Below are 27,116 nucleotides of genomic sequence, written 5' to 3'. Positions count from 1 at the left end.
GAAAAGCCTGTTGGAACATGTTAAAATTTGGCTGATTGGGGAAGGGATAGCCAGCCATCTTTAAGTCAAAAGTCAAAGAAAAGGCAAAGTGTAACATTCTCGTGCCTGTGGCTGGAAAGACCTGTCTGTATTTTTCCATTGTTCATGTTAACAGAGATCAAAAATTAATGAGAAAATTCTTTAAAGTGGGAGGATCGACACCATGGTAATCCGATACAGAACTTTTCATTCTGAATTTGCTGAGTGAAACCAAAATCGGGGGATTACGGGCTGTCAGTCATTGCCACGTGCTGGTTGCTACAGGTGAGATGTGCTGGGCTGGGTGAGCCCTCTCCAGCCCCTCATTCTGCTGCACACAAACCATTGCCATGACTCCCAGGGAGAGACCCGAACATGGAGACACTACGGGAGATTGTTAGGGCACACAACAGACGTACCTTTCTCTTATCTGCAGAGGTTTGAGGTTTTTCAATGAGGGATTTCATGTGGCATCTTTCGCTGATTGTAGAGTCCCACAGAGCCCCACATGGCAATAAACGTGTGGCCCTCGGGAAGCAGGACCTCATCTGTGTATCAAACGCTGTCACGTGTTCTCATCCTGTTCCTCTGCTTTGTGAATCGGGAATAGGAGGAATAACTCCTCTACCTTGTGTCGTCAATAAAACATTGACCTTAGTCCTCAGTACCACCACTGGCATTAGTTACCACATCTTTGGAGCAGCCTGCACAGAGGAGCCAAGGGTGGAACAATCCACCTCGATTTACCTGCTGCATGAGGATATCCTCCGGGTATGAGCAGGAACATCTTGGAAAGGTTCGTTGTGGAGCAGGTATTTTTGCTTGCTGTAAATTTTACTGCAAAGTGAGAAAATGATGAGATGGGACAAAACAAGCAAAATGTTTTGGGGAAACATCCAGGCAGTTGTAGGTGCTTTGCTGGGGTTTTGAAGCTCTAGTGCTTTAGTATGTTTGCCTGGTTTGCATTAATGCTGTTTTAAAATGCAGGAGGGGGAGCTTGTAGCAAACAGTGCCTTCCTGAGCTACCTCATGAGAGATTATACACATTTTCCTGTAAGCACAATAAATATAACTTTTGACTGTACTGGTGTAAGAATAGGAGGTTCAGTGCCTCTTTAAAACTCATGCGGCTGCTTAGTCAGTACTAGGCGCCCCTGCTGCCCCCCCCTTTCGCTGCCCAGTAACTTTGTTGCAATATGGGTGTGACTTTTGATGGAGCTCCCCCTCCCTGTTATGTCATTACTCCAGTTCCTTTGAATCAGAATAAAAAGTGCAGCAAACTTCAGACTCATTGACTGCAGGCTTAACAAGCGCCGGGGCTTTTCTTCTCTCCACAGCTTGCAAGGATCTCTGTTTTTTTGCAAAACAATTCTGAGAAAACAATGGCCAGCTTCTACGTATGGGTAACTTTTGGATTATGTTTGCTGAAGCTTTGTCTAACAGAGACACGTAAGTTTTGTATGAATGAAAACGTTTACAATTGTTAATAAGTTTATGCTTCAGACAGCAACAACTCTTCTGCTATATAGCTAAAAGCTTCCTTGCATCTACCTTTGTATAAAGTGTTATTATCTATGGGAGTTATCAGAGATGCTTTAGAGCTGTAACTGCAGCTGTGCCGCTCTGTACAATCGCAGAAAGCTGTGTATTGCTTGTAAAGGGCAATTCCAGATCCATAAAAAGTAAGTTGTAGAGTGTTAAAGTTTAAACTAAGAACAGAGGTACACAAGGGAATTTAGAATAGCTCTGGTATAGCTCGGTTCGACAACGTGACTGCTGTTACATACTTGGTTCACTCTCCTAGCTCTGTTTTAGACTGGGGTGAGGGGGAACCCCCTCCCCAGTATACAACTGTATTCTTGAGTTCAGAGGGGCTGAACTAACAGCTAATGCAGACTGCATTTGGACACAGCCTTGCTGAACAGAAACAAAACTGCAGTGATCTGTGTGACTGATATTTGGAGAGCTTTTATGCCAGGCATGCCTATTTCTGACTTAAGGTTTTTTCGGGGTTGACTGGTGAGACTTTGGAACAAAGGGGGATAGAAGTGCCTGCAAAATTTTGTTGTTTATCAGTTAGCTTTCTCTAGCTTGGTTGTCTGCTTCAAATATTTGCATTTAAAAATGAAACATTCGTGTAGAGAAAAAAATAATAATTGTATGTCCAAAATGACAAAGTGCTCTGGAAATTTGACATGGTGCAGGCTCACCCGTGTCTGAGGGAAATGGCCATGCTTTTAACAGACTCTCATTGTGACAGCAACAGCCTTGAGGCATTTTGTGGTTAGGGGTAACAATTATCCTTCTACATTATTTTTCCACTCATCAGTTCCAGGAGTCTAACAAAGTACATTTTTCATTGCCATTGTCACCCAAGGGCTCTGTGTGTGTGTACGGTACATATATATCCCATTTGCCTGAGCAGCAGTGGATACTTCTGTAATGGTTGCAGCGCGGCTGGGCTGTGGATGGGTGTGTCAGAGTGAACAGTTCCCGGCGCATCTGGGATAGCTGGAGAGCCCTCATTGCTTTCTTCCTAAAATTGTCTACCTATTGTACCAAAATATTCTTGTTAAAATCAGGTATATAGATAAAGTCCTTAGAGAAAGTACATGAAAGATATCCGACATGTTTAAAACTTTGACTTACTCCAGGTCTTTATGCTGTAGAAGGATTATAATGATTTGGTTACTGCCTGCTCAACTGATTTCTCCTTTTATGAGCTGCCAGAAGTGTCCTAAAGAGGCAGGGTTTGTAGTGACTCTGGAAGTAATGTATTTTTGCAGTGAGACATAGAAGAAAACCCTACTACTTCAGCATAGTTACAAGAAGTATGTCAGACTTCACATATGCCCCACGGGGAAGTTTCTTTAATGGCTTAGCAAGGTATTAGATTATAGCTACAATATATTTTAGTTGGTATGCGGTACATTCCAGCATGACTTTGTAGTCAGTTATGACTTCAAAATGGCAGTTGATGGTGGTTTTATTTTCTTTTTTGAAACCAGTGACTTTGCTGTGTGCATCACAGAATACTGGCCGCTGATGTTGGATTGTACTTTGTTGGAAGACCAAATTCAGATCTGTTCCTGGATTCTGATTCTGTTAGTACTGATTATGGCAAAAATGAAAACATCCCGGAGTTGCTGTTAATGTGATTGCTAAAGGAAAGATGAGATATAGAGAGCTGTTGAAAAACTGATTCATCCTGAGTTCTGTGTTGCTGTGACCATACTGTCACTGATAATTGAGCGAGGTGTACTCATGGTATTGATGTGACTTTTGTTGTCTGCAGAGTCTGAGCCACATTTCAAACCCCAGGAGGATATGGAGGCTGACATCTTGGTTAATGATGATTCTGGAGAGATTTTTCCCTGTGGACATTATGTACTTGTAAAAATATTTCTCTCAAAGTTTTCCTTGATTAACACAAAGTGACTCATGGAATTTTGACCCCCAAACTGAAAGAAACTAGAATAGAAGTAGGAGTAAAGACGGAATGAAAAGAGGAAGAATGAGTCCGCCAGTGGGAGGGAGAGGCTTATGTATCAGCACTGGAGAGGTGGCCAGAGTCTCAGGACAAGGCAAGGCTCTGAGGAAGGGCTACTACAGCTATCAGTCAGTCACAAACAAAGGGACCTGCCTGCCTCTTAGCTTACATAGGTCACGTAAATTTGTAAGTAAAGTAGTTTGAAGAAGCTCTTTGTGCTAGTTTTTTTTTTGTTTGTTTGTTTTGTTTGTTTGTTTTCTTTTTTTCACTTAGTCCTTACAGTGTGTGTCTCGGCTGTTCTCCCAAAGCTGCAAAGAAACTACAATTTATTAAAGTTCACTTGGACTTCCATCACTTGTTAATGGAAAGGTTATATATTTGTCCTTGAACAGCTCACACACACAGACACAGGCAACAAACCATAGCAGATGATTGTCTTGCAGTCTTTGGAGAAACGTTTGTTGCATCTTTACTCACCGGTATTCACCACAATGCAGAACCTTTACCTTGAAAACAGGAAGTCAGAGAAAGGCTTAATGAGGGAAGATAGCATAACAGAAGTGAGGAAGAACTTCTTAAACTAAATGCTTTTAAAACCACTGGTAGCTCTAGCCAATATCAAATGAAATGTTCTCCCATACCTGGTGTGTCTTTTTTTCCAGAACTGTTCCTGTGACTTTTACAGGCCAGAATTTGAAGAGAGTACTAATACTGTGGTTATTTATCTAGCACCTAAACAGCATGAGGTTCTACTGCAGCAAGAATGTGCCAGTAGGATGAGATGCCCTGAGATGCTGATAGACAAGTATAAACATCAGAGAAAATGAGCATGAGCTCATGACTGCAAAAATAGTTTACACTGTAGAAAAGATGGGCTCTCAAGAACCTCATGAAGGGGTTAAAAAAATGCTTTCATTAATGGACAACTGCAAAAACTTTTCAAATGAAAGAACATGTGGAAGAGAGCAGGAAAATATAGTAAAGAAAAATGACGATCTCAAAGCAAACATGAGTGGAGTCTGTAGATATGTGGAAAGTTAGAAGAATAAAAGCTGCACTTCTGACATGGCAGAGGAAAAAGAACAGGTGAAAACTGTGGGATATATGTTAATTAAACAGCAACGGGCAAACAATACAAGATGGCAATGTTCTTGCCAAAGGAGAGATGGTATTCATAGGGAGTGGCTAGCAGCAGTAGCTAAGTTTGAAAATAGGTTGCTAAGAGACACTGATTTTAAGGAGCAATTAGATAAAGGCAGATTAGATGTCCTTTAAAGGACATTTTGGGTATTGGTGATCATGCTACTGGGTCAGAAGATGGAGTCTAAGACATCTGGTAACTGTGTTTTTTCTTTGATAAAAGGTTAATTTTAGTTCTGAATGTAGATGACTGGTAGCAGAATACATTGTAGAGAAGCAGGGGAAAAAATGATGTAGTGCTCCTTATATGAAGAGAGGAAAACTGTGCCCAAGAACTTAGACGTTTTGGGAAATTCCAGAGATGCTGTAACAAGGTTTCCCCACTTGCTTTCTGGTCTTCTTGCCCCGATTTCTGTTCTGACATTAACAGACAGGTGTTTGAAAATGCAGTTAGGACAGAGGAAGGCAATTCTCAATTTCATATAACACAGATTGCATTATTTACAAAAACATTGATTTTTCTTTAAAAGGGAATCCTATGCAAGAGAGCTAGGGAGTGTTTTCTGCTGAACTGTTCCCTAAAATTGCTTTTCCTAGGACCAAGTCTAAATGTACATGGTTACCTCACAGAGAGGATAATTGTGAAACAAACATGACCAACTGCAGTTGTCTTGCCAACTTTGAAAAGAATACAACGCTGTACTGGAATAATTCATGGTGTTCAAAACACATGATATTTTAGCATCAGCTGATAACCAAGAGCATGTTTTAATCACATTTCACTTTTTGGCACTAAACAGAATTCTTAGACTACAGAATCTCATTATTCCAGTTAAAGGCGAGCAAAGTGAGAGAAGCAAGACAGAGGTTAGGATTGTCACCAATACTTCTATGCTAAATATGTCATGGTTGATAGTGAGTGAAACCACACCTACAGCCTACTTATATTTTGCCTTTACCCATAAGGCTTTTTATGGTATATCTGGTGGTTTGGACCATTCTCTGTGGGCTATCAACAACTGGCAGGGAGAAGCCAGTTTGGAGCAGCTGCTCGCCATCTTCCAGATTGTGCCAGAAGTTCATCAGCAGTTACAATGCTGTTGTCTATCACTCCCAGGGAGGTAATAATCATTTCAAAGCCAGGCTTACGGCCATCAGACACTGTAATTATCAGTGACCATTATGGCTGCTGTTAATACTGGTCGCAGAGAAGATTGTTTCAGCCCTGAATGTTTATCAGCTTCCTCCCCGTGAAATCACAGGCCTCTCTACGGCAGCATCAGCAGTAATATCAGTAGCAGCTGGCGGTGATTTTCTTTCCTCGCTGTAGCTGCCAGGGCTCACCCCACCCAAGGCATGGTGGAGAAGCTTGGCTAATGGATGAGTCTGCAGGCAGCCATGTGAAACAGCAACCGGCGGAGGAGAGAGGGGTTTTCCTCCGAGAGTCCTGTCAGTCAGACTGAAAGTTCAGCTAATTGCGATTTAAAGTTCAAGCCTCTGCAACTGTTTGCTGCCTAAAGAAATCTGCTGTCATTTTTGGAGTCTGTGCATACGATTAGGCATGTAATTGAACTCCCTTTTGTGTGCACTGGATCTGGGACTTTCCAGTTCCTCTACATGACAACACTGGCTGTGTTTTATAACACAGCAATCTTAATTCAGTACAATAACCTTCAACCCTCATATAGCAAAATAGGAAAAAAAAATTGAAGAATAATCTAGTTTTAGCAATTACTAGCAGGGAAGCTCAAACAACCACACCGATTCAAAGTAAAAATAACTAAGAAGACCTGAATTTTACTTACATTTGCAGTTTGAGAAATATATTGATTTGCTTTTTTTTCTTTCTTTCCTTCTATTGATGACAGAACTAGATTCAGTAGCTGGAAGCTCTAGCTGACTGTGTTGTGTCTTTGCCCATCCCCTGCCCACCCCCCCAAAAAAAAAAAAAAAGAAAACCTCAGACATGCAGCAGCTGTGGTAAAACTTCCGTCTCTGTCTCTGCTAATGATCCTGTTCCAGCAGCAACGTGAGATGGTTGTAAAAGAGGGTGCCAGGGTACAGGCAGGCAGCTGGCAGGGCAGAGGACATTAGCCAGTGATCATCAGCTATACAGCTATATACAGCTAATGTCTGTTTTAGTAAGTACCTGCTTTTGTAAATAAGAACATATAATACTTAAAAATCTGCTGTGAGATAGCTTTTGTTGATTACAGATGTCTCACCATGGCAGCGAGTTAGCAAGGCCCACAGTGAAACAGGTTCTCAGAAGTATATTTCCCTAGGGGGCTTTTTTATTGTTATTTTTGTTAATGTATAGGTGTCTGTAAAGCAGCAGGGTGTGGTGTGTGTGGGTAGATGTGATGAATGGCTTCTTGCAGCCTTCCCATGCAGAAGCGAGACGTTAACTGGTGCTCAGCACGTGGTCCCTGGCCAGCCAGGACCCCATGGGCAGATGCAAGCAAGCTCTGTCGGGCAGCAAGCAGGCTGGCAGCCAGCTCAGGCTCTGAAAGTTGAGCACCGACCCCAGGCTGGCAGCCACTCAGAGAATGCCTCTTGCTGCCGGGGAGGCACATCAGCTCGGGACTGGTATCACAGCTACAACTGCAGTGCGACTCAAGAGTTTTCAAAGGGCAGGCAGAGCCCGCCCACCCACCCCAAATGGGCCAAGCGAACTGGCAACTGCTCCTTCTACAGCATGCGAACCTAGTAGTTTAGGAGTGCCTTGGGACTTGTGGTGGTGGCAGCAATTAGTCATTTACCTACCCTCTGCCATCTTGCCATCTTCCCCTGCTGGGGAGCGTGGAGGCGAGGCGGCGATGCAGTGCGGCTGTGCGAGTGGAAGCCAGGTCTCCTGGCTCCAACCGAGAGCTCCGGGGGAAGCTTCTGTGCAGGGAACACTAAACAGTTAACTGGGAAGCTTCAAGGAAAAGTAGTTTTTGCCAATTATAAAGAAACATGATTCATTAATAATGAAGAAACTGAGGGTGAGGCTGGAGCTCATTTCACGGTTTGCTTATACTTGCTTCCCTGTTCTTCCTCCTCCTGCTTGATTAGGCGTCCTCCATTAATATCCTTTCCCTTTTCCATTGTTTTCTCAGGCGTGTAAGTGTAGAGAAAAAGCCCTTTTTTACTAATGAGTCCCTAGATTTATAAATGTTTTTGTTGTTGTTGTTCTCTGTTCCTGAATATTGCTTATGCGCAAATTTGACATATAGGAATACTTAAAACACAGAAATTAAATAACGTATTCTGTTCAAGTCAAGTCTTCATTCAAGTCGTCATTCTCCAGTAGCAGACCCACTAAAATCAGATTTTAATCAACTTTTTTATTCATTGCTCTGACAGTTCTATCCTGTTTACTCGTGTGTATGCTGTTCATACATACATGGAAGACTGGCAGCTATTTTCACTGCAATAGCATTTGGTTTCTGTTAGAACACAGCAGACACAAGATATAGTTTTCTTAAAAAAAAAAAAAAAGGTTGTATTCAGGATTGGTCTATTTCTGATAAGGGATGTTTGAAGCAGTTTGGCAAATGAGAACTGATCTAAATCTTTCATCCTACTGTCAAACTGAACACCTATTTTGGTTCAAGAACTTTAAAATTGATTTAATAATTAATTGAAGAATGATGTCTTAAATCTAGTCATGTTTCTTGCCTGGTTGAAGCAAAACTTCCTAGTAATAACTATCATTTATCTTCTTGAGATTATGGGGTATTTATACATAAGGGCTTGATACTCTGGGAAAGGTGAGTGCAAAGAGATACAAAACAACCCAGCAAGAGGAGGAGCTAAGAACAGACCCAGTATCTTTAACTTAAGGCTGGGCGACCTGCCCATGATGCCAGAAGGCCACTTAACCAGAAGGCTGCAGGTCCAGAGACGTTTAACTGTCACTGTGTGGCAACCAGCTGTCTCCAGCTGGTAGCCAGGTATATCTTGTATATGTTCACATCTTCTTTTGAACTTTTTCTGTTTCTCCCACCTACTTTCCATTTTCCCCATTAATCCATCTCCATCTCTTTGTGACATTTGGCTGAAGCAATCCGATAAATTTTGGCTCCTGTCAACCTGTGTCTGTGATAGAAGGTTAAATCCATTTAATCCAGTAAAACTTCTATTCATCAGCTTAGTCATTCTCAGGCAAAATGAAACATGGAGACCAAGTTCTTCCAAGAGGCAGGCCTCAGAGAAGACTCAAGCAAGCAGAAAATTCTCTTGGTCATGTTTTTACAATTTCTTTTTATTTCAGCCTTCTCTGCTGGCAAGTCTGACTTGCTGTCATTGAGTTCAGCATGAGGCTAATAGGGCAGGGGCATCCACTGACTTCAGAAGAGTGGTAATAACAAATTATCACTTATTTTGCAATAGCAAGAGTCACTTTGCCTTCTTGGGAAGAGAAAAAGCACAAAACTCTTCTAGCACAGAAAATAAAAATGAAATATTGAGCTCTAAACTCTTAAACTCCTCTTTTCCAGAACATAACCAATTCATTTTATAGCCTATAGAGAATAGATACTTAGTGGTTTCAGTTCATAACTGAATGGCACAGCTAAGGTATAGACTGGCAGCCATCAAATTCACAGTTCTTGTATGTAAAGCAGTAACAGGCAGACAATGTGAGCATGTGAGACACCTTCCCATGGTGGCTGACTGGGGAGAAGTTTCTTTCCTGCTTTCGTGGCTTGCCTCAGAAAGCCCTGAATCCATTTGCTCACTGTTGTGGTGTAAAATGTTGCAGAGCTTTTCTCAGACTGTGTATGATGACTTTTGTGTCTCCTGATATTTCCATTAGATCAGTCCCATTCATTCATTTTTTTTATTTTATTTTTTCTATGGCTGTATTTCCTGGCTGCTTGCTGGATAGGAAATGATCATGGCAGTTCTGCTTTATTTTCTCCTTCTTGGCCTGCCAAGTCTCACACGTTATCTAGTAATGATACAGTTGGTGTTCATCCTGAATAGAGCCAGCATTAACTGGCTTTTAAGACAGTGAAACAATCTTATGCCATCATGGAAGGGTAAGGTCAGCACAGTTATTCATTTTTTTTTGGAGAAAATACAGGCATAAGTGTTAGACAGCGTTTTCTGTCTGTGTGGGTCCATGTGAACAAGAGAAAAGCATGATCATCCAGTTCTCCAGAAGGTGGCATATCCTGAGACTTGGAGACTATTGAGATCAGTGACGGCATCCAAATTTGTTTCCTGTTAACCCTTTGCCGAGATTATATTTTTGTCTCAGCAGTTCATATAACCAGTAGTTTGTGTTTCTGGACTTTGAGATCCTTTTTTTCTTTAGATCTTTTACATTTCCTAGGGACACCTGTTCCTATACGTGCCAATGGGGCCCAACACTATGGTAAATTAGAAAAGAGTACACAATATGTTACTCACAGACCAATGCAAGACTGGTAAAACGTTGTTAAACTGGTAAAACTCCTTAGCAACTTTTCTTTGCTGAGCAAAAAAGGAAAAGTCCAAAAACCCCTCTGTTTGACTAGGTTACCCTTCAAAATAAAAGAGAGGCAATGTTATTTTCTTCAGTTGCTTCTTTGTTGTCACAATCCTATATAGACATATAGCACAGCTACCGCATTGAAAGTCTTGGGCCCAGCAAGGGTTATATGCCTATAAGAGTGTATATATAACCTGTAAAAGTGTTTACTGATAACAGCTACTTAATGTTACAAAACTACATCTTCAAAGCTCCAGGAGGGCATTAGTAACACAATGCAGTGCTCTCTTAACATATGCTACAACACCTTAGACATTTGAACTGGACATCAAGATGCCTAAGAAGTACTCCTTCTGTTTGTCATTTGCTGGATTGTTTCTGGCTCTGTAAAAGAGGAACCTGAATTCTTCTTGAAGGAGAACCTGAATGCTTATGCTTTCTCAGTGTATTACGTTAGAAACAGGTGGAGTCTCTGATGAAATTTAGTTCTGTGTAGTCATTCTTTTTCTTGCATTACATGCAGTTCACATACATGTTACAACATTTGGTCTAGAGGGGGTAGCTCTCTCATGTGATGCATTTTATCAAGACAATCAGTACAGTTGGAATCAGGCTTAATGTGTTTAAATTACCAGAGAACTTGAAGTTTCAAGTTTGAGTATATTGTTATTCAACAGAATAAAGATAACCTCAGCTAGTAAGAAACAAGTGAATTGACAAATATGTGGGGAGTGGAAAATAAAAGCTAGCTCTTTTTTTTTTTTTTTTTTTTTTTGTAGGCTTTTGGAAGTCAGTGATTTTACCCCCACATTACAAGTAGGCAAACTGAGAGAAAGCAAGTAAGTTACCCAGCAATGTAGCTGGAATTAAAACATTTTCTCCCAAGTCCCAGTGTTGTGCTTCATCAACAAGACTAGTGTTCTTTTGCTTGAATTTCAGAAAGCAGCTATGATTTCATATACAAGGCTATTTCAGCTGAAGTAAGCATTTTTATTATTCATACCAAAAAAAAAAAAAAAGTCCTTGTGCAAAAGTTCTTCTACTGATGCAGAAGTTTACAAGAGTACAGGGGACTGGAACATTTTCTGGAAAGCTGGCATCTTAAAAACAGGAAACTCCTCAGTTACTGACCGTTTAGTAATCTGAGCCTGGCTATGCAATCCTTACTGCAGTTGAACAATCCATGTGAGAAAATGCTCCTGCCTGTGTTATGTTATGAGCAAGAGCTAAGTGTTTTTCTAATTTATGAAGCACCCGACTTTATAACCCATTGTTTGCAGACCTGCAATGAGTTTATTAACAGTATCAGTCAGACACTTTACTGACTTTATTACTGATACTCAGTGTTCAGGTCATATCACTTTATCAGCACACATCACAATCATATTGCTGTTGGCTCACAGGAAATTCAGGTGTGGGTACTGCAAGACAACATATTAACACCTTTTTTTTTTTTTCCACCAAGAAAACCCTGTCACAATACAAATATGGCCACAGTTATAGCTATAGCAACATGTTCACGTCCTAATGTAAGACTGTCTTTTGCTTTTCAGTTCACTGGATTGGTACCTTAAACTGATTGCTAAGCACCCAATATCTCCCATCCTTTCAGAAAAAAAAAATAGTTTTAAGACTCAGCTGAATTAGCAGTATGTCAGGAAATGGTATAGTAAGGTGTGCCTAAGAGACTTTTGCACTATTCAAGAAAGACAAACGGGATCTATGCACAATAACTGGTAGCATATCATCTGGAAAAGTGTTTCCACTCTGCATCAGCTACTTCTATTATTCCTAAGAGAGATCTCCGCTTTGTGTAAAGAACTTCCCTCTTTTATTTTTCGCTAGTACGTGATGACATCTCCTCACTTCTCTTTTCAGAGTTCTTACTGGCTTCCTTTCCTTTTTATCTTAATCTAAGCTTCCTGGTCTCAATGACCTGGTAATAATGGGTCACACAAGAACAGCTGTTTGCTTTGTCTAATATATGTGATTTCTTTTGCTTCAAGAATGTAAGCAGTTTCACTGGAAAAAAAAAATATTCTCATGCTACCTATCTAGGGTTTTCTATTTATAAAGATGGCTTATGCCCGATTTGCTATTTGAATTGGCTCTTGCTCAGAGTGAATCTGACTTCAGAACACTTTCCACTGTCAAGAAACTTACAGCACATAAATTGAGGTCTGTCACTTTATCATTTGCAGTTCAAAGACTGATTTCATTCTGGATCTTTTCTTAAAATCCAGCTATATTTCATTAAAATAGAAGATTATTAGAAGCCATGAACATCACAGCAAAGTCACTGGCTTCACAATCATTCCAGCACTTCTGGAAGACAACAGTGCTTCACTACTTGATGATTATTGCATGCAAACAGTAGTGCATTGCCCTCACATACCTAAATGTGTTTAGGATTTAATGTAATATTTGAATTCACATAAGACTGAGGCCACACTGCCAATACTTCTTTCCAATTCTTGCCTTATGCATGCAAATCTTTACTGCTTCCCATGAATTTTTAAGTTAAAATATCTGGGGAAAATAAAGAAGTATGAAAGATATATGAGACCCAAGGCATATAGTTATTCTCTCCATATTTGCAATAGCCACAACATTATGTACATACTAATGTTAATTGGAAACATTAGAAATTAAACATAACTTTTTCCTTAACCATTTATAAAAAGATTCCAAACTAGGACTGTGCAAAGGACTGTAAGAAGTTTAACTGAACATGGGATACAAACAACCTGCATGCATCTCAAGAAAATTTCTTGATCTTTGGTATTTTCAGTATAAGTCTCAAGATCGTTGAAACTAGCATACAGATGGGTAGAGCTACATGGAGTGCAGAAAATGGAAACATTTTGCCACCAAAAATTCTGGTAGAGGCTTCCTGCTAGCCTAGGCATTCTGGCTACAGGCTGTGTGATCACTGCCCTCCTGGTGTTGGGAAAAGTGGAGGGAGCAATGGGTGTGACACTGTTCTTTTCCGTGTGAGGAGGTTGCACTGATTTAAGTACATTTAACTTTCCCATTGACTTGCATAGACTCCAGAAAAGATTTGATTAAGCTGATGGTTTTAATCATTGCATGTACTTATATAAAGTGATCATTTCCAAAGCTGACTTTTTGTTTGAATCATACTTAATGCAGATCCCAAACCAAGTCTTTCTGACAATGAAAATCTTGGGATTTTTCACTTGGTCTGTCCTAATTCTTCCAGAGTTAAATTTCACAGTCTTCAGGAAGTGCAAATGAAATGCGCATTTTATGAATTTGATTTTTTTCAATAATGTGTAGTATGCTTTCCAGTGCTCCTAAAAGTAACATGGTTGCCATCCCTCTATTGAAAATATACGCATGGCTTGGTGCTTCTTGTGTTTTCATGGACAGGAACACCCTGGGATCAAACAACTCTACATCTCTGAAACTGCAGTAGCTTGTACACACAGCTGGATATTCATCTTTCATCTTTCAAGATAGCCTTTGAATTAACCTCTGCTAAATCTTCAGACTTCTTCCATGATCTATTCCTCAGAGAACTCTTTCTTCCAAGTTTGTTTCCTTCCTCTTTCATACCCAGTATTTCTGATCTCTTCAAATCATACCATTCGTAAGATCTTGTGCATAACAACGAACAGATAACAACCCTGTTGACAGAACTTACCCAAAATCCTGCTGGGGAAGAAAGCAGGGTTTCAATCTAACATCACAAAGGGAGACAGCTTCTTTTAGCCAACCATTGATTCAGATAAGTAGCTTTTTTTCAGTTTTTGTTCATGATTTAATTATCATTCAGCAGTTAATTGGGTTATAAATAGCTGGTCACAAACTCATCCAGTAATTTGTTAGGACAATGACTGTTCCAATGAACGCAAGTATCAGTGCTTATGACTCTTACATATTCTCCAGACCTTGGAAATGCAGATGATACCATATCTTATTTGGTTTGTTTTTTTTTTTTTTTGAAAATGGCAAGTATTCAGAAGGATGGGTTTCTAACTGCAAAGCTACATAAAAAAATGACTTTTTTTTTTTTTTAATTGGAGAAATCTGAATCTAGTATGAGTCATTAAAACATCCATTACATTGGAAATTTTGGTTCTCCAGTTTCAGTCTCCAGTGAGATCTTGGTCAAGTTCAGTGGACTGCTGTACAATATTTTAACCAATATGCAATTAAGATCTAAACTGTTTAAATTGCTACTTTGCATTATTCTGAAAGGTACTTGCTTGCAAATTCATACAAGAAACTTGTGTAAAAAGGTTCTTTTCTTTCTTTCTTTCTTTTTTTTTTTCATAATTTTCCCAGAAATTTGAGTGGGGAAGTGAAAGAAACTGTGTGTGAATTCATCTGCATTGTGAGGAAGCTGAATATTGAATAAGTACCGATAAGTACTCCTGTTTGGGCAGTTCTCTCTCCTGCATGGGTCATTTGCCCTCTGACATCTTACTTTGTGAGGCATATTCTAAGCAACCCTATTCTTTCTAGTGTGCAAAGATGACTAACATTATCTTTGTGCTAATTGGCTGGCTTTCAGAGCTTTTAAAAAGATTCTTGAGGTTCCTTTCACTGTTGTTTTCTTGTGAAGTGGCCTTGCTAAAGTCAATAGATGTTTTACTTCTTACTCAAAGTCTTTTTTTTTCCTCTTTTCAGTTTTGATCATTGCTTGTTTTTCTGTAATGAACTTACTGTAAAATTGAACATAAAATGTTGAGAATATTTAATAGAAATTTTGTTTACTTAAGCTTTTTTTTTTTTTGAAAGTTTAGAAATTGTTTACCAGGAAATCAAAGTTTTTCAAGGTCACATGAATAACAGTTTCAAATCACACCTGGTATTATTATTGAGTAGCATGCTGCCAAATGGCAAAATCTGTCATTTATTGGACTTGCTGATCTGATGTCTGATTTTGTACGAGTTTCGTATCTAAATAACCACAAATGTTAAATCAGGCATCCCGTGACTTCTCAAAGCTTAGATGGAAGCTGACTGCAAAACTTGTAAGCACGCAATAAAACAACAGGGTGTTAGTTCTTTGCTCTTACAGCGCTCTTTATCGGTCAATCTTAAATTGCTTTATTAAGGAGGTTAGTTTCAAACTGAGGTAAAGAGAGATGAATTGGCTTATCTGTCTTATATCAGCAGGTGCAGGGAATAGACATAAAGCACTTTGAGCTCCAGGTTGGGGATCTGTCTTCTGAGCAACACTGCATCCCACCTGCTTTTATCCCAAATGATTAAACAATTTGCTTTCAGTCAAACAATAAAGATCAGACTCCAACTATTATTCACCAGCTTTAGTTTCATGCACATTTCTTCACCTGGATTGCATGGAACCAGTCCCAACTGATTTGCTTCACAGTCCTTGTTACTCAGCCTTTGGGGTTAGACTACTCATTGTACAGCCTGAAGCGTTCCTGGTATCGACAATGATGATTATGTTTTCATCATCTCTAGGGGGGCATATCTGATAACTGTCTAATTCCAGGACTATGATTTCACTGCCTGCAATTTTTCCATTGAGGTACTGCACAGCTGTACTATGTTCCAGTGGAGTCTGAATGCTTTCAACCCACTGTTGGGTAAAACTATTGCAAAAAGAATAATATTAATGTCAGCAGCAAGGAAGTTTATCGTAAGTGATGACACTGGATAGGCTCACTCAGGATGTTTACCAGAGCAACAGTTGCCAAGCAGATGAAGCATGTTTGGAAGATGCATTAGCAGACTTTTCCTTCCTGCAGCAGATGCAGAAGAATGAAACATATTTCTTGTACTTACTTGCATTTTGAGTGACTCTATGAATACTTGATTTACTAATAGTGCCACTCCCCCTCCATTTTTATAAAGGTAAATTAGTAGCCAGGAAAAGTATCAGATTAATATACAGATGATCTCTACCTATCAGTAAACAAATACAGAAACAATGATTTTGGTGCATGGTAGGTACATTTATAAAGGAGAACAACTTAGAGGGAAGCCGCGAGATTGAGCTCTGTTCCACATCTCTTTTCCAGTGTGTACTTACTGAAGTAACACGGAAATATATAGAACACTTTTTATGATCCGGTAAAGAAGGGAGATCCTCCTACTGCCATTCATCCCTCTTCAGCTACTGTCAATTTCCCTGCCACATCTCTCCTTATTTTTTTCATTTCATTTCAGCCCATTTGGCTCACAGGGTTAGCATGGTTATGCTTTTTTTTTTTTTTTTTTTTATGTAGTTAACAATATACACGGATGTGAGGAAGCTACCATCTTATTTGCCCTTTCAGCCAAAATTACTAGGTGCCCAAATATAACTGCATAGTAGAAACAGTTTTGGCACAACTTCAAAGAAAGGTCTGATTTTATACCTCTGCATCTATGGAGAGACATCTTCACTTTCTTGTCACCACACCCAGCTATTAAGAGCATGTTGTCTCTATTTTCAGAAGGCAGCCCTTGCAGCATGCAGGTAAATTCCTTTTAAAGTGTTTTCCTGGACTTTGCTGCCTTTAAAAAGCCAGCTGTGCAGAGAATTTTTTTTTCTGAATATCAGCAATCTGTTAGAGATACAGCAGTGATTTTTTTCTCTCCAATGATCTTTTCAAGGTTCAGAACCTTTTTCATATGCCAAACTGAAACGAAAATAAGAACATTTTTTAAAAAATTCTACAGGGAATTTTTGGATGGGGTTCCTTAAATCATCTACTTGTATTGAAACCGGTAAACATTTACATTATTTTTTTTCTGAAATTGCTTTAATTTTGTTTTAGTTTGTGCAAACCAATTAATAAGTTCAAAATGAGAGACAGTTTCAAACTGAAAAACAAATCTTTTGTTGTTGTTGTTAAATGTCCACAAAGGATACTTAGAAAACACAGGGTATGGTTTATTCACACTGAATCTAAAAAAGGAATTTCCTATAAATCATTTTAGGTTTCACAACTTGGCAATACCCCAAGGAAAGTATTTCATCTGACAACTCCCAAGAATCTGTAAATTACTTTCACCTTATGCCAGCCATTATTTGGAGAAGCTTTGCTTATTAGGTGGCTTATTTCCAAGTTTGTTTCTGTGCTTTCTGTAGAGAATGGTGGCTAGCAGACCAAGCATATCACAGCTGAGAGAAATGAAAAACATCACCCAGCCATGCTACATGACATGCATGTTGCTTGACCATTAGCACTTTTTTGTTGAGATGGTAAAGCGCTGCAACCTCACAGACACGTTTGCTTAACTCACGTGGATCCTGCAGAATTTGACTTCTAAATTTTGATCAGTGTGTAGTCATGCCAGTTCAGAGTCATATTTTCCCAGTACAGCTTTCCTTTCCCCATCAAGCCCTGAGGGATTCAGGTATAGGTGTGTTTTAATGATGTCGACACGTGTCTATTAGTGACTGGGGTTGGGACTAGTGAATCATTTTACATAACCTAGCAAACAGCTATCCAGTGGTTTTCAGCAGTACTGACCTGGGCTTTAGTCCAATTTCTGACAAAAAGGTGGAAGCCTCTGTATGCTATTACAGTTGACTGGGCTGTGAATTGCTTTAGCGAATGGTTTTACTAACAGACTCTAAGGAGATGGTGGAATACTCAGCAAATAACTGTTCCATCCGGGCCAGTTTGTATCTTAGTGTATTAGGTAATCCTGAACACTATTTTTGTACACTCAAGTTCTCCCAGTGGCCAAAATGGCAGTAGTTGTGCTATCTTAGTATTTCTGCACACAAAACGTCTTGGCTTCTGAAATGTTTCAGGAATTAATGCAACATTAGTTTTTGTATACTGTATTCTGATTTAGCCATGAAGTAGTTTTCCTGAGAAACGTTTAAAAAAAGCAAACTTCAACTGGAGATAGATCTGAACTGAAAACTGAGATCTGAATCGTTCAAACCTCCACAAATGTTAGGACTCATATCGTCCAATTTGTAGATTTATTTGGAGAGGAACAGAAATTACCAGGAGCCCTTTTTAAAAGTATTTAAATCTGTTTCTGAAATGCCACTTTCCTCTAATTCATTACCAGCATTAAAACAGGTGCTAATATTAAAAATGTAATTGTCTGTGCTAAGCTAGTTTTTTGTTCCTTTTTAGAAGTGTCAGTACAAGATTAAACAATCCATGATCATAAGGAAGCATTTACCCATCTATATCTTTCTGGAGCTTGAAATCTGTTTAATAAATTTAGAACAAAGCTCTTACAACAAACTAAGAGTAAAAGCTATATAAGCAAACAGAGAAAGAAGCTATCTGCACCTTCAAAACCCTTGTTCTGTCCTGTTTTCAGCCCCAATTTATCACATCCTGGTGACCTATCAATCATCTTGAACCACAAACTAAAAAGGAAAATCCCCATGAGAACACTGCATTAACATTTCCTGGTTGCCATGCACAAATAAAATACACACTGTGGTTTTACCAAGAAATCTGTTAACAACCTGGTGTCTAAGTATTCTTCTACAGTTGTTTTTTTTTGTAAAGGGGAATAGGATTTTTGCAAATCCTTCACTTCATTTACTTCTCATTTACATTTACTTTACATTATCTCTGCAGTTGTTAAAACCCTTTTTTTTTTTAACATAAGACAGCATCCACCTTGAGAATGAAACCACTAGGTATTCTCCTGAAAGCAATCTAAAGCAGAGAGCAGTGCAAGAACCATCCACACAGCAGATCAAAAATCTTTATGGAAAAGTGACTCCAATGGGAAGAGTTTACATGAGTCAGCATTACTCATTGTGAGTAAAGGTTACAGAACCAGGGTGGAATTGGAAACTGCACCTGGCTTCTTACTGTGACAACTTCTAACAAGTCTTTGGTATTAATAAATGTGTGTAACTCACGATTTCATGAAGGGACAATGCTCTTCAGTCTTAGCCAGTTCTGTCACAACAGTGGGCCCTAGCTAGCAAACTGTGAAACTGGGTCTAGTGATTGTAGCTAAAAAGCATTATTTGAGCCTGGTTTAGATACAGGAATGTCAATACAATTGAAGAGTTTACTGAAGAAGAACTTGCAGTTGCTTTCTGATTACCTATGAATGATGAAAAAAAAAAAAAAAGAAAAAAAAAAAGAAAGAAGAGCTGGAGAGAAAGGCAGAGCATCAGAAATCCCAGGAAATCAGGGAGAAATTACCTGTATGATAAGGTTTTCCATGCTTATAAAATTCAGTGCAGGCTTAGGGGCATTCCATGGTTTGGGGTTGAGTCAGCCAAGTCTCATGGTCTGGATAAGATTAATGATCATGACAATTCAGGCATGTTTAGTCTTTTTTCCTTTTCTAAGAGCTATTATTAAACAATGTTGTCTTTCAGCTGCAGCAAATCATGAGGATGTCAGGGACAGATCATGGCCTGCCTGTTCTCAAAGCCTGCCAGCTATAAGAGGGGGCAGAAGGGAAGCTCTGGGTACTGGTTGTGATTCTGCTGTGAGTCCACTCTGAATCAGCTCCTTTGAAACTTCAGACAGGGTGAAGGGATTGGTAGCAGCCTGACACACACAATGTGTTTTGCATTAGATGTTGAAACAGGAAAAATAGGAAGAAAAAAAAAAAAAAAGAAAAGAAAAGAAACAACATTTTTTTTGCATGGCTGCATTAAGGCCAAATAGGTAGCACTAGCATAAAAGTAATGGATTTGAACCTTTTCGATCTATAGGGAAAAGTGGGACATGTTTTGATTTGGATTTGGTAATCGTGTTTCTTCCCAAACTCAAAATTAGACCATAAGACTCAGCAGGGAAGAAAGAGGTTAAGGTGTTAACTTAATTTAGGCTCTGTGTTTTATTTTTAATAAATTTTGTATCAATATAGCTAGAAATATTTTCTAAGGGTCTAAGTTGACTGGAAATTAAAATACAGGACCATCATGTAAGAACTCTGGCGTATGGTTTTTGGGTTCCCTGACTGACTGTATAGTTCTGGTCAGTGTTCTCTGCGTCTGTATTTTGCCGTTTCTAAAATGTGGTAATTACTGCCTTTATAGAGGAAATGCTGGATTTATGCAATTTGTTGAGACTGTGAAACATCATGTGAGTTTTAGGTACTGCTGTAGTCCTTTTCTCACACTGACTGCTTCACAAACAGAAGTGCCTATACTGCAAAAGTGTTACAAACACTTTTAATAGCAGGTTTGGAAGATATAGTCAAAATAAAAACAATCAAAGCGCTCTGTCTCCACACTACTTTAGGGCAAAGTGGCAGCTAATTGGATGGCCTCGAAACCAGTTTTGCAAATCGGATTGCCACATGTCTCCCCGGTGTTTCCTGGCCAGCCACGTGATCTCACGCGCTGCATGCGTATGGCTTCCTGGGAGCTTGGTCCTTCTATGTGTTTGTGCAGTGCAGATGGTCAGTGCACGTGCAATGCATCTGGTGCTTCCCAGAAGTGTCCCAGTGTACAGGATGTACACTGTTGGGCTAGTCTCAGCATTTCCATGGAAAACATACATGTGCATAGCCGTAGCCTCCAAGTAGTTCAATTAATTTATTTCTGTAAATAATCCTATTTATTCTTAGCAGTCGGAGTTTAAGGAATCAGCTGCCTAAAAATGGGATTCCCACCGAATGGATCTCTGGGTGGTAACAGTACATATATCCTAATGTTTTAAAGTCCTAAATAGGCTGAGGTTTGATGACAGCTGAATCAAATTCCCTTTAAACAAAAGTGAACTTCATATTTCAGTGAAACTGGGATGAGTTGCAAGACTCAGATGCAACCCAAAGCAAGCATATGTGGTAATCTGCTTTCATAGTGAAAGTTCTTCAGAAATGAGCCCAAAGTTATTGGAAGAAAGGTTGATGTTCCAAAAAAATCTTGTTCCAAAATCACTGAACTTGTTACTTTTAATTAATCTAATAGGTCTTTGTGATGTGACCCCTGAATATAATATTGTCTTGAGCTTCACAGAGTATGCTTATTTATTAAGAAACATAGGCCCGCCTTGTTCTACAGGGGCAAGAGCAACATGAAGGGAAATGTAAAGAGAAGACCTTTCCTTGCCTGGATCATTTATGCTGAATACAGCTGCTGAGTGGACAGCTTCCAAAATAATGTCAGGCTTTGAATCAGGAACATTCAGAGACAAAGTAGAAGTCACTTGTGGCAGCTGTGAGAGCAGCTCCATTGCACAGCAGTTGTGGGCCACATCCTCCTGCACATATTTAGTTCTTAGTTGTGTTGTTGTAAGAAGACGTCTGTTGGGATCTATAATGGGAATGTTTGTTGACATTCTGTCTGTTGATCTACAATGTGAATGTCTATTTGTGACTTATAGGTATACATATTGATGGCTTTAGAGCATGTTGTGCTGCTCAGTGAAGGTGTGTCTGCAGAAGGTCTCTAGTCCATCAGCTATCCTCAGGTGCAGTGCTGTGTGTGTCTGAGTACAGTACTTGCAGAAACGTTGTCACTCCTTCTTAATTTATGTGTGGGAACTTGCCGAGGCTATCACTCTATGTTAATCCACTAGCTTCTCTTCTGACTGTGAAACTCAGACTTGATGCAAGACATGAAGTTCTCTGGAGAAAAAAATACATATTTGTTAGCCTCCTCTTCCTTCTGTACCAGCCCCTCGTTGTTGCCTTCAAAGCATTCTATGACATGGCTGTCATCAGTGAAATTTTAATAAAACTACTTTTATATAGAGAGAAGTCTCCAAGGAGCCCTTATAGTGGTCTTCCAGTACCTAAAGTGGGCCTACAAGAAAGCTGGAGAGGGTCTCTTTATCGGGGTGTGTAGTGATAGGATAAGGAATATTGACTTTAAGAGGACAGATTTAGCTTAGACACAATGAAGAAATTAATTACTGAGAGTGTGGTGAGGCACCGGCACAGGTTGTCCAGAGAAGCTGTGGGTGCCCCATCCCTGGAGGTGTTCAAGACCAGGTTGGATGGGGCTTTGAGCAATCTGGTCTAGTGGAAGGTGTCCCTGCCCATGGCAGGGGGGTTGGAACTAGATGATTTTTAAGGTTCCTTCCAACCCAAACCATTCTACATTTTTATGGTTCTATTTCTCCCTGGAAGAAAACAGCTGTGTCAAAATAAAGACATTTTGAGAAAACATGTTAGTCTTGCATAAATTTTATAAAATTAAAAATTGTGTCCTCTTGGTATTTTTGGATAACATGATTAAAAAAGAAAAAAAAAATATTAAGAACTGTAATCAACAAGATGTTAAGCAGCTATGCAATATATATCAATTTTGTTCACATAAAATTCTTTTGTCAGCTTAAATAGTTGTGTGGGAATAAAGTAGGACTGACTGGTATTGTTGACATCCTTTCTGTGGACATACAGTCCAACTAATGATAAGGATTAATTCCATTGTTACAATAAAGGCCTTTAAGATCTGATGCACAACTTTTGATTTCCTTTGGATGAGTAGTCAGCAATACTATTGGACTCCTACTTATCTTGTGAATATTGGTTGTCTTCTAATATGCTGTACAGTCTGGATCTAATCTGCTGTTTCATCTCCTTGATTGTTTCCTGTTACCCACGGAAAGAAACATTCCTTGCAGTTTACAACTGTGGTGAATATACAGGAGCACTGAGTAGATACACTGTAGATAGAATAACCTCTGTTTGCCAGTGAACAAAGGTAATTGAAGGTAGAGTGCACACCTTGATTATTATCATTTGCTTTCACATCTTTGCTATAGAAGAAAACAGACCATCAAGCAAAAATGATGTTAAGAAAGTTGCTTGTTATTCACATAGAATGTGTCGATGCAAATTTGCATGAATTGCATTTTGGGTGTTTTAGGAAAGTAGTTATTATATGGCATCTTTTATTTCAAACAGAAGAGACAGACACCTCCTTTAAATATTTGAAGACTGGTCTATTTTTCCCTTTCTTGCACGTGGAGTTCCCATTAAGATTAAGATAAAAATGAGTCATGCTCCTCTCTTTACTACAAATAATAGGCTGCTCCTATCAAGCGTGCTTTGCAGTTGTCGTTCTAGTCTGGAGTTGCTACCACGCTTTTCTCTTGAGGGAAAGGTGGGGCAGAAGTAAAGTTAATTCACATTGCTTTGAAGCATCCTGTTCTTTCCCCGTTTTCTATGCCCATATTATTATTATTAACTCTTTCTTAGCTGTTCCTGTTTAAAATAATAATAAAAAAAGACAATAAACAGATGTTTATATCGTCTCTCATTTTACTCAGCCAGACTTTGCTCAGATTATACAGTCATTCCCACTTTAAATGTTGCACTGTGTCGGCAGCATCTTTCCAACATAGAGATGAACGGATTGTGATCACCTCATAGCCTCTAGACCTTATGCCTTTCATTCAGTGTCTGTAGTGAATTGAATGAGATGCTCCCCTCCCGCATGCTTTGCATGTACAGCAGCTTGCTCAGGGTTCCCAGGGTAAAGGCCAGGAAACAAATTGTACAATATAACTATGGCACCTACTTTTAATTTTATTTTATTTTATTTTATTTTATTTATTTTATTCGTCACATTTATCCTCTTAATGTACATCATATACACTTGCTTCCACATGTAAACTTGTAAAGCATTATTTAATTAAAATCCATCTAAGACATCCTTTATTATTAAAGATGCTGTAGTACATATTGAAATTCTGACGGGTTGATAGAAATATGTTTGCATGCAAGAGTGAGTTCTGAGTGCATCAAAAGAAAGTCTTTCAAAATGGAGAGAAATACTGTCAAAACTGAAGATCAGGCAGCAAAAAGTTCATCCAGATGATGAGTAATCAAAGGTTCTCTATATGCTGGCTGAATAAAAAGAGTTTAAAATTTGTCTTTCAGGGAGTATTTAATAGCATGATGTTGTTCTAGTTTAGAATATGTGTGCAGGTCACCTAGGTTTCATATCAGGCAGATCCAATAGTACCAAACCAGTGCAAGCTTTTCTCTTTTGTCTAGCTAATAATAAGGACTCATAGCTTTAACTAGTTCTGAAACTGTGGATTGACATATTGATTTGAAAGGATTCGTTGTGAAAGTATCACAATGAGAAGATTAAGGAAATTTATGATCATAAAGGCTCTGACTTTACCACCATTTCATCTTTAAATAATTCTGTATCGAACAAAATATTATAAAATTCATTTGAATATTAGTAAATTTTACAGTAATGTGGCTTCAAAGACCTTCATGACATATTTGTATCTTCTGCACCATTATAGTTGATTATGAGGTAAAAGTTTGAGCTACCTCAAAAAACATGTACTCTTTTTTTTCTTGCCTTTTTTGTTTTGTTTTGTTTTGTTTTGTTTTGGTCATGTGTCTGAGCCCAAAGAGGGAAATATGGAGAAGGTGATTTAATGTGCTAGCTCTCTTTCTGAATGAATTGCTAGCTGCTGCTTGTTACCAGTTTGCATTGAAAGCACTATACTTGAAAATAAATCATTTTCAGGTCTTCAGTGAAGCAGCAACTTCAACAATTAGTAATTTTTTTTTCTTTTTTTTCAATAACAGAATTCAATGTAAGTTGCAGATATAGAGGAGTTTTTCATGTGGAAAAAAATGGTCGCTACAGTCTCACACGAACTGAAGCAGCTGACCTTTGCAGAGCTCTCAATAGTACCTTGTCAACACTAGAACAGTTGGAAAAAGCTCACGAACTTGGATTTGAAACTTGCAGGTAAAGAAACTTTAGGAAAAATAATATATCGTGTCTGTTTGTCCGTCCATTCATTTATCCATCCAGTGTAATAATTACAGTTGATTTCATTCTAGTTGCTAATTACATGGCCATATCAGTCCTGAAGTAAGTTATATTATGTAACAAGCAAAACATCTTTCTGTATGTGTATGTTTGCCCTGGGTCCTGTAATAAGTAAGTCCTTGACTGCATATTCTTTTTGCCATCTTGAGGAAATAATAACTTTCTACAGATAAAATCTAAAGATAACTAAAGATTGAGATTATAATAAACTAATAAGGATGGTGTTCAGATCATACTGTACCACTGACTAGTAAGATAAGTACATGCAATGTATTTATGATTTTTAATGACCTGATGTAGGGTAAAAGACTGCAGATGGTATATACAGTATAGGGAGCTCTGTCTTGTCAAGCAACACTAAAAAGCATCAAATCAGTAGTGTGGGGAGTGAACTGCTGACTTGCAGTGAAAAACTGGTGATGGTGTTAGTGCATTCTTGTAATTTGTGAATAGAGAAGTTTTGGTAGAGAGACAAAAATTAACACCCCCTTCCCGCCCCCCCCCCCCCCCACCACCAATGTCAAGTGACTTAAATACCCTCTGTAATTAGTGATTTATAGGGAAATAAATGTGGATAATATGGACTCCTCAGTTTAGCAAAATATACACCTAGAGACTGGAAGTTGATCATAGATAATTTTGGACTCAAAAAATGAAGTGAACACTAGTACAACAACACTAGTTCTAGTCAAAGGTAGTAATTTTTGGCTGAAACAACTTGCAAGGGTTGTAATAGATTCTTTGTCTAACCTAAACGCCATCAAGATTCAATATTTTTCCTAAGGATGCCATCTTGTTCAATCAGTAACCAAGTCAGGACAGTCCTGAGGTCTGTAAATAGGTCAGACTAGAAGACCAAGTGATTTTGCTGTACAAAATATGTAATACATTACTATGCAAATCATTCTAAACAAATGTAGAAGAAAGACTGAATTTAGGAGTTGTAAATTTGGAGTGGGTTTTAACTTACATTCTTGAATTCTCGTTCCCTGAGAAGTAGCTGTAGTGTCAATACTGGTTGCTATTATTTCATGTGAACTATTTCGCTTCAGTTTAGTCAGTAGTGCTTTACTTTGTTAACTCCTAATGCATGAATGTTCCTTCCTTTTGATTTACAAACTCATGAGATTTAAATAAAGCTCCTTCAAATTAGTAGTATCCATACCAATTAATTTGTTTGACTGTCACAAAGAGATATACTTGCAGTGCTTTGAAAATATGAGAATAAATGTCATGCATTGCCATTAATGATGGTATATGGCACATTTGTTTTCACTAGGGTTATGCCCTGCACTATGGAAAAAGAGGTGGACTCTAGCACCAGGGAACAATGGATGGAAAAATCTTGAGGGTGTATGTGTTTAAAGAGTCTTCCACAAGAAGTGGGAATGTAGTTTAAAATACCGCCAAATACAGACTAGAGACAGTTGTTCACTGTGAGGGAAAAGTCCTGGATAATGTAGTAGGCAAGTTCATTCTTTAACATTGGCACACACACATCCTCAGTACTTTGAAATGTCCATCACTACACCGCGTGTAGAGACAAAACATCAAATCCCAAATAAAGCCTATTGTTAGAGATCTCTAGTGCTGGCATTGTAAATATTCTGCAATGCAGAAAGCCTTTCCTGAAGTTAAAATATAAACTTAATTGAAGGAAGGAGTAGAAGGGAAAAAAATGCAGCAGGGAGCTGTAGTTTTTCATTAATGATTGAATTTCTCTCTACTTCACAGCTTAGCAGAGGACAGATTTGGACATGTAAGGCATGTAGGTTCTTCCATCTCTCCCTTCTAGCCTGCCCTCCCACCCTCTTACTTTCATTTGCTGATCCTGTGTTAGAAGTCCTTGTCATTATGACTAGGCTCTTATCAAGCTTGAGTTGGAGAGAAAAAATAAAGTGCACATAATAGCCAAAATACATGTGGAATGGCGAGTGAGTAAGGTGAATCAACAGACCGTAAGAGAAGAAGGTGATTAATAGGTTATACAGTGTCAACATTGTAGGCTCAGTTGGAAGTGTAAGTGAAGTAGTTTATAATTCCACCTACTACAGAGTTTTAGAACTGCAAGCATCTGCACATTAGGCATGCAACTGGAATGGAGCTCACAACTTCAAAAGGACTGCTAAGCTATGAAATTTATTTCTCCTGATAATTGTATGTCTTAAGAAGTAAAACAAAAAGCAAACCAAAACCCGGTTTTGTTACCACTCTATCACCCCTCCCAGCTAAATATATTGGAATTAAACAGGTGTTGCAGGATTGCAAAATAGTACTAATGCGTTGTGCTTTGTGAAGCTCTGTTAGCTACAGTC

At 38.8% G+C, this 27,116-nt stretch overlaps 1 protein-coding gene across 50 annotated transcripts in view; it reads left to right on the top strand.

Moving 5' to 3' along the window:
• Positions 1-1,109: 1,109 nt before the first annotated feature.
• Positions 1,110-27,116, top strand: part of CD44 (CD44 molecule (Indian blood group)) — a 64,142-nt gene continuing 38,135 nt past the window's right edge. For 41 of the 50 annotated variants that reach the window (XM_050711209.1, XM_050711189.1, XM_050711190.1 and 38 more), the window contains exons 1-2: positions 1,280-1,467; positions 24,552-24,717. In XM_050711209.1, coding sequence (XP_050567166.1) covers positions 1,401-1,467; positions 24,552-24,717 — 233 coding nt within the window. In that variant the 5' untranslated portion in view covers positions 1,280-1,400. Of the gene's footprint in view, positions 1,468-24,551; positions 24,718-27,116 lie in introns of all 50 variants that reach the window. The other 9 variants (XM_050711175.1, XM_050711171.1, XM_050711180.1 and 6 more) reach the window with 7 other exon arrangements.

The sequence above is a fragment of the Cygnus atratus genome, chromosome 5 (assembly GCF_013377495.2).
Source record: "Cygnus atratus isolate AKBS03 ecotype Queensland, Australia chromosome 5, CAtr_DNAZoo_HiC_assembly, whole genome shotgun sequence".
Classification (NCBI taxonomy): Eukaryota; Metazoa; Chordata; class Aves; order Anseriformes; family Anatidae; genus Cygnus; species Cygnus atratus.
This window is presented reverse-complemented; position numbering and strand designations above follow the sequence as displayed.